The sequence below is a fragment of the Crocodylus porosus genome, unplaced genomic scaffold (assembly GCF_001723895.1).
Source record: "Crocodylus porosus isolate Cpor-Errol unplaced genomic scaffold, CroPor_comp1, whole genome shotgun sequence".
Classification (NCBI taxonomy): domain Eukaryota; kingdom Metazoa; phylum Chordata; order Crocodylia; family Crocodylidae; genus Crocodylus; species Crocodylus porosus.
In genome coordinates, this window is record NW_017728943.1 from 8,213,101 (window position 1) to 8,224,627 (window position 11,527).

General features: G+C 45.1%; 1 protein-coding gene across 1 annotated transcript in view; it reads left to right on the plus strand.

Annotated features, from left to right (window-relative positions):
• Window positions 1–9,299, plus strand: part of MPP3 (membrane palmitoylated protein 3) — a 38,036-nt gene extending 28,737 nt beyond the window's left edge. The window contains exons 7-9 of the mRNA XM_019548508.1: window positions 4,697–4,782; window positions 5,604–5,678; window positions 8,683–9,299. Of these exons, the coding sequence (XP_019404053.1) occupies window positions 4,697–4,782; window positions 5,604–5,678; window positions 8,683–9,039 (518 nt within the window). The 3' untranslated portion in view covers window positions 9,040–9,299. The remainder of the gene's footprint in view (window positions 1–4,696; window positions 4,783–5,603; window positions 5,679–8,682) is intronic.
• The last annotated feature ends 2,228 nt before the right edge of the window (window positions 9,300–11,527 follow it).

Genomic DNA, 11,527 nt, shown 5'->3' on the forward strand with positions numbered 1-11,527 from the left:
CTTGAATACGTCCAGCCCCTCCAGAAGCTCCCTAACTAGTTCCTTGCTAACCTTTGGCCCAGGTGTGCCTCCCCTGGGGCCTGAGGGGGGCCCAGCAGGGAGGTGGCTGTTCTGGTCCCTACTTAGGAAGACAGAGGCAAAGAAATCGTTAAACATTTCTCTGATATGGTTCTCTAAAACAAGCATGAGCTGCTGTTTTATTCTGAGATTCTCACATGATCATATTAAATTGCTAATTGTAGTAAATTGCTAATTGTAGTAAATTGCTAATTGGGCTGTATGAGCAAAGTTATTCCTTGTGTTGTTTCCTTCATATTTTGATTTTAAAATTAACTTAGCAGCCTTTTTTGGATCAGCTAGTGATGATCCTGTCTTTACATAGCTCACTTAAATGAACTGGAGATTTTTCAGCTGAAAGAATCAGCAAATTCTGGATATACTGATATCTTTAAGTCCATTCAAGTATTATTTGCCCAGTACAGACAGAACATGCAGAAGTAGGGACAGTGAGCTGAATCCTGTTCTACCCACTAGACTTGGAGAAGCTACTTACCTGTCATTTACCATAAACTTCTGGATGAAATTCTGTAATCAGCCCCCACTAAGAGGATTTCACAGTGGTGATTTCATACCTGGATGGAAGACTACTAGGTAAGAAGTTCCATCTTTCTGTCTCCTGCCATGCCTGTCTTGCACCTGCAGCTTCACACCTCTGAAGTGTTTGTTAGAATGGCATGCAGAAGGAGCTGTGCCTCTGGGGACTCTGGTTGGACAGCCTGGGCACCATTTTCATTGCCACATGTCTCGTGTCCGTGCACAGATGATCAAGGAAAACGCCTCCACCCTTGGCACCCCAGGTGCATGTTATGGAAGATGTTGAACTGCAATACAATTATGCTTGCAAACTCACGAGGTCAGCTGTGGAGAGAACTCTAGGCCTGCTTAGAATGTCCTGGAAATGTTCATCCGTCTAATGACACATTGCAGCCTGGAAAAAGAGGATTGTCACGCCATGTTGTCTGCTGTACAATGTAGCTGTACAACATGGAAATCTTCTTGAGGGACTGGACACGGAGGAAGAGGGGGCAGGAGCTGACCCAGGAAAGAAAAGAGACAGAAGGGAAGGGAAGTTTTGAATCCAAAGTATGCAGAAACATAGTTCCAGAAGCAATCAAGCAAAAGCAGAGGGTGCTGTCCCACTCAGGCAGAAATGCTGCAGAAGGCTTGCAGATACTGTGTGGAGGAATAGCATTGGAGGCAGTCAGGGCCAGCCTAATCCAGGAGGTGTTTAGTTAGCCCGTGGCATAACATGCTGGTAACGTTCAGAGAGAGAACTCCATCAAGTCTACTGACTCAGTTTGGGCCAGTTTCAGTCACACCTGTAGTGCTGGAGAAGAGGCTACTTGTGGTCCATAGGAAGTCAGCCAGAAGCCAGTCAAATGTATCTGTAGGAATGAGTCATGGCAGGTCACACACCATTGGGAATCTGCATTCCACAATAAATGCTGAATAATGGTTTCCCTTGTTTATAATTTTCAAAAGTGGCTTTTGTTTGAAAGTGCAAGAAGTATGAAGTTGGTGTGGCTGTTTAAATCAAACACCCAAAGGTGTATGTGGAAAATATGACAGACTTCAGAAATGGAATGAGGCTACCCAGTAGTGCTGAGTCTTGGACTGGAATAAGGGGTTTTCAGCATGGGTACAGGCCCAAAAGGAGGAGGTTCATGAATTGAGGGTCCTTATATCTCTCTCCATTTCTTCGCAGCAAGAGGATTGCTGACCTGTCTGTCCCATATGACATTTTGTGACCAACCCTGCCTCACCCTGTACTTGAGAGCTATATGCAAAGGAAATTGTTAAATTCTGATTGAAGTGGAGCTTCCTGGGAGCTTCCCCTCTTAGCAGCAGCAGATTGAAATGGTTTCTTCTAAGGCCCAGTGCCACCCATAGGTAGCAGCTCCACTAAACTGCACCAATGATACCGCATTCACCATGTCATTGCCTGCACAAATGACATTGCACACCTCTATGAGAGGGTTCATGATGCCTGTGACCTCCCGTCAGTTTTATGATCTTCTGCATCACCACTACACTTTGCGTGATTAGGCTTTCGACGTCATGCTCTATGGCCAAATAGATAGGTTCCCCAAAACCAGAGATGTGGGACGATGCAGACAAAGATTGGGGATGACAGATCTCAGAAGGGGTGCTGTCCTAACCCTAGAGGGTTCTGGATGCAGACTGAAGCACTGAGGGTGAGGAGAGGACTCCAAGGGCCTGTAGTCAGGGTAGTTGGTTGTCATATGTTGAGCTCTTCCTGCAGGGTTCTGCAGGAGGGTGAGAGCCTCAGGACTCTCCCTCCCAGGTGCTGATGGTGGCTGTGATCCAGCAGCCACTGAGCTCTCACTTGCCTCTATTATGGAGGCAGATGGGTGGAGTGCGGGGCTCAGCCTCCTTCAAGATGGAATCTAAATCTGTGAAGTAAACACAGTTTTCCCTCAGGTTCCTGATCTGAATCCTCCAGCAGACTGCACCCAACTATCACTCTATGGATGTGCACTATTTACTGGAGAGTCCCTCGACTTCCGAGTGGACTCGGTAGTCCATCCCCGAGCTCTTAGGGAGTTGGTACATTTCCACAGCTCCCCCGAGAAGGGTTGCACCACATGGTGTGTGGAGCCTCCTCTTCAGTGCCACCAGCTGCTGAGCCATAGTCACAATAAACTTGGAACTAGGACCAGTGCCAGGAAGAGGATAATTCTGTTTCTTTGCTTACTTCCCCATCTTTGATGTGCTCTGGTGTAAGATTGAGAGAGACCTTTACCAAAATAGATGCTGGCTGAAATCTTCTCTTAGGGTATGTCTGCAGGGAAGTCAGAGGGGGAACTGTCCTGTGATGCTGTGTGTGTAGCAGTAGCCCCCCTTGGCAGTGTTTCAGTTCTGTCTCAGCTGCTGTGAAACCAATCAAGTGGGGCTGCTGCCATCCTAGGCAACTGGTTTAACTTATTTATGATTTACCAGGTCACTGTGGCCAGCTGGTAGCTCATGCCATAATCTGTACAGTCATATAGTCTGTCTGCTTTGGTGCTGTGGAGAGAGTGCTGACGTCTCCCATATGAGGCATAGAAAAATAGGGTTGGAAGGGACCTTTAGCAATCATCTAGTCCAACCCCCTGCTCAAGGCAGGATTCAACCTTGGCTAAATATCATAGACAAACGTTTGTCAAATCTAATTCTTAAACCTTGGCAAATCTTACATATAACTACCAAGCAGCATTCCTCAAATACCAAAATTGCTATTTAACTTGCCGCAGGTAAAGCAGGGGGACAAGAGCACTGTCAACCTCTTCTACTGCAAGAACAAGAAAGAATTTATTAAAATACACTTGAGAGATCTAGGAAAGTAGACAACACCTCCTGCTGCAGAGGTGGCAAAGACCCCTCCTCACCATCCACATAAGTCTAACTATGGGGCAAAATTCCTTCTTAATTTCAAATATGGAAATTTGTCTGACCCGAAGCAGAAGAGCAAGACCTTCTAGCCAGAAACCTCTAGGTCCCAGCAGGAGCACTGGTGTGCCTTAGTCCAAACCCCCAGTCCTGTCTGTGGCTAATACCTAATGCTTCTGAGAAGGGTGTAAAAACACTCTGACACTTGTAGCAACAGGAAAGGGAAAACATTCCTTCTTGGACCCATGTGGTGACCAGACAAGCCCAGAAGCATACAGTAATAATCAGGCATTCTCTACTCTGCACTATGACCTGGTGACTGCAAACTACTCCTTTATCACACATTCTAACTGAAGAGCAAGAAATTCCCTTTTTTCTTATCCTGTCCTTTCCATAACATTATCCCAGCTCCTTTTAATCTTCTTTCATAACCAGGCCAGTTGTGGAGCTCTGTTTCATTCCCCTGTTTGCTGGGCATCATCCTCTAATTTCCATCTACTTCCAACTGTAGAGTTTTTTCTAGTGGCCTCTGAATAAGCTGTAGGAGGTCTCTAGTGTGTTCTTGCTCTCCACAACAGCTGGTGGAGCATATGTCTTTGTGCAGCCTACAGTAGCAGCTCTACATCTTTTAGGAGCAACTTGAGAGAACCCATTGTTTTCCTTCTCCATGTAGTATGTAGGGATCTCATAGGGAATTGGCTTTTTCAAGGTGCTGATTGTCTCTGAGTTGGCTGCAGCATACATCAGCTGTGAACCACTGCACTCTGAATCACCTAGTGGAGGCATGTAAATCACTTATTCTCTTCTTTGGAAAAGACCTGGGTGAAATAGGATCCATCTCCAGAGACGCATCAGGGCATGGCCTGCAGCTACACTTTAGTCATCTAATGTGTGATTTAGGATTTTGTCCAGTATGTTTCCAAAGGGGCTTGGTAAAACTGTCACTGTGCTAAAATCCCAGCAGACAGAGAAGCCCACACTGTTCTACAGCAACCTGTTATCCACGGGCATAGGCACTGGTTGCAAAGTATATCTCTTTTCGATTGTTAGGTGACTGTTTCCCTGGGGAAGAGTACCAGATGGTGCAAGGGCAAGAAAACTAGCACGCATTTCTAGCAGTAGATTATGGCCATGGAATACTGTGATTCATGAGATATATACAGTGTTAACATGTGTACATGTTAATGGGTGTGAGCAGAAACTATCAGCCAGAGCATTCATCTTTACATCATTTTCTTCTTTGTAGGTCTTGTCCATGTTGGAGATGAATTAAGAGAAGTCAATGGGATTGCTGTGCTTCACAAGCGACCAGAAGAAATCAGTCAGATTTTGGTTTGCTATTATTTTTGTTTTGAGATTTCTTTTTTTAATCAAAGGAACTTGTCAGTACAATTAGATAGATAAAATTTGGCTGTCAGTTAAACTATATAAGAGTTAATATGAACAAAATTGACCTTTTTGTGCATTAGTTTTTTCCATGTTTAACTTTCAGTTTTAATGTTAAGAAAGTAGCATGAAAGCTTGAAAGCATTCTAAATGTGATGCATACAAAAGATTAGCTCGGACTTAGAGCTTCCCTTTCATGGTTTGTTTATGGCAAGAATAGCTAATTAAAAATATATCCCCACAATAAATGCTGAATAATGGTTTACCTTGTTTATAATTTTCAAAAGTGGCTTTTGTTTGAAAGTGCAAGAAGTATGAAGTTGTTGTGGCTGTTTAAATCAAACACCCAAAGGAATATGTGGAAAATATGACAGACTTCAGAAAGAAACATTATATTAAATGTTATCTCTGCAAAAGTGAATATTTTACTAAAATTCTACAGAAAGTTCTACTGTCCTGTCAGTTACACCTGATTTGAAAGCTAGATGTAATTGTTAATGTGAAATCAGGGATTTCCAGTGCAAACCTTAGTACTCTCTTAGTTAGGGAGTTCCTATATATTCCTTCAGAAGAACAAATACTGTTCAGACTTCTTGGGCCATAATAGGATCCCCCATATGAGTACTAATAGCTCTGCTCGAGGTGAAGTGCATTTCTCTCATATAAAAGAAATAAGGGATTTACCAGGTCCAAATAAGTAGAATCTGAATAGTCTGCAGCATTCCTTTGCACTTCTTCTATTAAAAGAAAGATTTATCATTTTTCAGGCTCAGTCTCAGGGATCAATAACATTAAAAATAATTCCAGCCATCAAAGAAGAAGATCGTTTAAAGGACAGCAAGGTATGCAACTCCAGGAAATAATGAAATCTATTTTTTACAAATATAGGGCACATTTCTGTAGTATTTGTGAAGCCAAAACTTGCTGATTTAATTGGGATGTCCAATTTACAGACTATATAATCTGTTACAGATCCATTGAAATATTTTGTTTTCATTTATGTTAAAGAAACCTTTCAAAGCCAACTTTGAAACCTGTAACATTGCCAATAGTTTATGCATTGTTGCAGTCCTACCATTGTTGCCATCTCATACTCTCTCTTCTTAATATTCTATATCCAGTTTTCATATTTTGTCCTTATTTTGACTGTAAACTATTTTCAATTAGGATAATCTCTTATTGATATTTGTGCAATGCACAGCACTCCATGGCCCTGGTCCTTCTTTGAACCTAAGGAAGCTACTATAATACAAATACTTAATTTCCCCAATTTCAGGGGTGTAGGTTGTAGCCATGTTGGTCTAAGGACACAGGCAGACAATGCCTTAATTTCCTGCCTTAATTTCCCCGGGTGCTTTGAAACCAAGGGTAGCATTCTGTTTCCTTCCTGGTCATTTAAGTGTCCATATTTGGCCATCTAAGTACTAAAAATGGCATTTACAGGGTAGAATTCTACTTCTGAATGTGTAGCTCTGTGCACATGGACAATTGTGCAGTTATTCAGATTGGGTGTGTGTAGTGGTAACCAAGGCCGTGTATGTGCCCCTTTTTGCTGTGTAGTGGCCTTAGCTGCTTGAAAATGGAGTCGGTCAAAACTTGTGACTATCAGACTTATGCTCAGGAGCAGAAAGGGTGTATCTTTCCTATCTTTGTCCCCATGGCTCCATTGGTTAGGCCACTCACCTGGGAAACTCTAGGTCCTGGTTTCTAGACCCCCTACTCTCCCAGAGGAAGTTTGAACCTAGATATCTATGACTTCCCAGCACAGAATTGTGAACGTTCTGCCACAGGTCAGCTATTGTCCTGTCTCTGGTGCTCCTTTTAAAGCTTGAGCTACTAATATAGCCCTTGCGGGGAGAGGGTGGAGAGGAGAAAGAGTATGGAGAGCATTGTAGGGAGAAGTTTTTGCCTCACTTGGAAAAGGAATTCAGGCTAGAATCCAGGGCTCTTCCCTTCTAAGCCAGCAGCCACCTCGCTGAATCACACACCCTCTTGCTTGCTCCTTTCCTTCTGCTCCATTTATCTCCCTCTTGTGGCTACCCAGGGGGCAGCTTCAATAGAATACCAGAGAAAGTACTGGGTAATGGACCCCCAAATGACTTTTGAGTGATGGGGGGAGGCCCTGTTCTGGGCCTCCAGTTTTCCAGGGGAGAGCCCTAGCTACTGAGCTATTGAGAGAAAAACTCAGAGAGCTTTCTCATTTGTTGCCAGTACATATGCCCAGTCTGTGTGCAAACTTAGATGCCCATGTGTATGGGGCTATGCAGCCAGGAATAGAATTCCAGTCTGTGTGTAACTGCCAGTTTTGCCACATAAACTACCATGTACATCAGTGGTCGGGAAGCTGTGGCCCACAGGCCCCCGTGAAGAGGTTGGATTTGGCTCGGGAAGGACTGACTGAGCACATAGCTGCATTTTGCTGTTTGTCCTCTCTGCAGTGCTGCCCTCTGCAGCCCTTCCTGATTCTCTCTTGTGTTTGCCTGACCTCATTACACAGTTTTCCTGTCCCCATTGCCACTGGAGACAGGGATCAGCAGTGTGAGTAACCACTAGAGATGCACCGATAGAGGTTATTGGGGCCAATACCGATAGCCAATTTTTAAGGAGGCATGTCAGCCGATACCAATCCAATCTCTGATACCAGCCCGGCAGCTTGGAGAGCTGCATGCAGCTGGTAAATCTGTTGCGGTGGAAGGGGAGCGGGAAGGGAAGGGGCATGGCAGGGTGGGCACAGATCAAGGTCCCCTGCAGTGAGAAAAGAGTGGGGCCGGGGCAAGCATGGGCCAGCTGGGTGTGGGGGTAGGGCTTTGGACAGAGCCATGGGAGGGAGTGCAGCTTGTCTGGGGTGTCTGGGGTGTGTGGAGGGGGCCGGCTCCTGCTGCTGCACTCTGCTTGTCTGGGAGGGCGTGGGGCTGGGACTGGGCAGGGCAGGGCTCTTCCTGATCCACCCTGCACAGATCTGAGGGCAGATCTGGGGGCACAGGCTCCCCTCCCTCCCATGTCCTCTTGGATGAGTGGCAGGAGCAATAGCAGGAGCCACTGGACAAGCAGTGTGCAGCAGTGGGAGCTGCCCTTCCACGTCCCCTGGACAAGCTGTGGCTCCATCCTGTGCCCTGCCCCCCACCACTCTGCCGCAGCTGGGCAGTGCTTGCCCCAGCCCCTGCCCCAGCTCCACTCTTTCATCACCATGGGGGCGTTGATCTGCCCCATCACACCCCTTCCCTCCCCTCTCCCTTTCCTCCACAACAGACTTACCAGCTGTACACAGCTCTCCAAGCTGCCCGGGCTGTGGTCCTCGCCACCGACATGCTGCGCTACAACTGCACGCATGCACTGGCCATTTATCAGCAAAATTATCGGCCATATCGTGCCAATTTCCGATACAGACAATTTTCTTTATATCGGTGTTGATCTGATATTGGACCAATGTATTGGTGCACCTCTAGAAATCACTGGTGGCTTAGGCACTCCAAGGATGGGATGGAGATTTGGGGCCCATGGCAAGAGGCTGGTTCTCAAACTCTGGCCCAGAGCAGTAAAAGGTTGCTTACTCCTGATATAGATGACCAAGTCTAGAGATTTAAAAGAACAGGAAAGAATAGAATTCTACCTCAAATGTCTTCTGCATTATAAATTGGGCAAATGTACCTTGATATTTCTTCACATATACATATAAAGCTGCATTTAATACACTCAGTATATGATAATTTCATAGTTTCATGATGATTGGTAAGGATTGCATCTTTTTATAGGTGGGGCATGATAACTATGGAAATATCATTTGAAAGATGGTTTTAAAATTCTAAACACAACTAGAAGCAAGGAGTATATTGTTTTTTCTTTAAGGTCTTTATGCGGGCACTCTTCTGCTATAATCCAAAAGAGGACAAAGCCATTCCCTGTCAAGAGGCAGGATTGCCATTTAAGAGGAGACACATCTTAGAAGTTGTGAGCCAGGATGACCCAACATGGTGGCAGGCAAAGCGTGTTGGTGATACCAACCTCAGGGCAGGATTGATCCCTTCAAAACAATTTCAAGAAAGGTTTGTCAATAAAAGTTACAGGATGATATTTTTATTAATCATAAGCATAATGTTAATAATCTTTATGCTCCTTTTATTATCTCAACTCATTAGTCGCTTATCTGGTCTTCTGACAACTTTGTTCGGAATAACAATCCCTAATTTCATAAGGGGAACTTGAGAAAAGCCAGACTGGATCAGACCTACTAGATGTCTCCGAGAAGTCCGAAAATCCTGGATGCAGACAAATTACAGTTTTTGCATGATCTGGTCCCTGAAAGTGCTCTACAGTTGTGACATAACACATGTGCACAACTGCAGAGCCCTTTTAAAATGGCATGAAAAGTTAACCTTCATTGAATCAGCGGAAGGTGCTCTAGAGCAGAGCCCCTAGGGAACTTCTGTACTGTTTCCCTGCAAGGATTAAGTGTGGGCTATTCCACCTGCATGCTATGACTTGGGTGTGCCATAGGGAGCAGGATAGTCTCCTCTCTTTGTAGCAGAGGAGGGAGGAGGAGATCACATGTGTATGTGGGGGAGGAACACTACTGCTTCTCTGCATACCCAGAGACCAGTCAGGTGGGTGGGTGGCTCAGGGTGTATACCTCCCCCATTGGCTGATGCCATCGGCCACTGGGGACACTTTCCTTGTGGAGAGGGAGAACCCGGTCAGGATTCTCCCACCCTCGGTTGCTGTGCTGCTACTCCTTTGCCTACTCAGAAACAGCTGGCTCTGTTTAGAACTGTCCCCCCACTGCCAAGGAAAGTGTCCCGAGTGCCTGATAGTACCGGTGGAGATGAGGCGCACACACCCTGAGCCCCCACATTGCAATAAATGAATGCTGAGTCGCTATCCCAGCTACCTGTCTCTGGGCAGGTGGGAGAGCAGCAGTTCAGCATTTGGGGGTTGGGGACCCCTGGCTGGGACCCTCCTCTAAGGAAAGTGTACCTGATGTCCAGTGGCACAGGTGGGGTCAAGGGCACAGTCCCCCTCCTCCCCTATGGGGGCAATGAATACTGGCTTGCTCCCCCAGCCAGCTTTCTCTGGGTGGGCGGGGGAGCGAACCCAGGGGCACTGCTTGCTATTGCCTAGCAGCTCAGTGATTGGGAGTGTGGTGGGGAGGAGAGGAGAAGGGGCATTGGCTTGCTTCCACAGCAGGCTGCAGTGCCCCCTGTCTCCTGGCCTCCTCCAGCATGTGGAGGTGACCACCAAGGGGTCAGTGCATGGAGGCACAAAGGCCCCACCATCAAATGCAGAACATCTGTTACTTTCAATGACACCGTAACTTTGACCACTTTGTGTAAAGCTCAAAAAGTTACAGCATGATTGAGGTGACTATTCATAACTTCTGTAAGTGTCCCCTATCATGAACAGTTATGCAGTAAGCTTCTTCATTTTCATTAGACAATTAGGCCTGAAGCACTATGGCTGATACACTACTTAAAAACAAGTATATAAGGAGAAATTAGTTATGTATCCCTTGAGGCTTCCTGAATTCTGGACTTTAAAGATACTATGGTAGTAGTGCATTTAAGGTCTGTATATATAGGATAAACAAAGCATTTCTCTCTATTCTAAATTTAAACATTAGAAATATTTTCAGCAGGAAGAATTAGTCACAAAATGTATTATAAAACAGATCTCCTATGAGAGTTCTTTATTTGAACTTTTAACCTCAAAATCTTCTTTGTTTTCATATTGCAGACTTTCATGCCACCTAAAGTTGTGGCGTAGCATAACCACTGCCTACTGCTGTTGTCTTTCAAAATAAGCAGAGACAGTTTGCTGCATTAGTCTGAAGTTAAGCAGAAGGCAGAGTAGATTTGCACCTTGTAGACTAACCAAAATAGGTATATATCCATTTTGGTTTGTGTGTGTGTGTGTGTGTGTAGATAATTAGGGGTCTACCAAACTTGAGGCAGTTGCCGGCTGATTTTGTGGGTCTCCCCACACTTCTGATTGGCTAAGGGGCCCCAGTAGTTCCACCCCTCCCTACAGGTTGCCAGATGGCCCCAAACCACTGCTTAGATTTTAACACATCAATGAATGCCAGTGAAGACCATGGAGGCCATTAATTGATGCATTACTAAACAATCTAAATGGTCGTTAATGGCTTCTATGAGCTTAATCAGGGAATTAAGCCAATGGAAGCTATTATTTGATGTGTTATTAAGCAGTGGAAGTATTTAATTAAGGTCTATAATTAAACACCGTATTAAAATAAAAAGCTATGCACACCATGAATTGCAAGTAACACCAGCTGTATACACTTCAGTAAGTAATACCAACTATATACACTTCAATAAAGGGCATTTTAAAAAGGAGTTTACTGAAACTAAATGCTAATCTTGAGAAAAGCAGTTCATGCTAGATATTAAATGTGAGCATGCTGTACCCAGCCACAGTAGCTGCAGACATTCTCTGTCTCTGTGGGTTGAACACTTGTCCATACACTGAGATGGTACATTCAGTGTAACAAGTTTGTTGGACTTGTGAGGCAGTATCTTGCCTGGGTGCAGAGATGTGGAAACCAGTCATAGACAGAGTCCCACAACACAGGCCTGGGCCTGGGCCCAGGCCCAGGCCCAGACACCATTCTTTGATTAAGTTCATATAAGCATCATAGTTTTCATAGACATTAGGGCTGGAAGGGACCTCGGGAGATCAT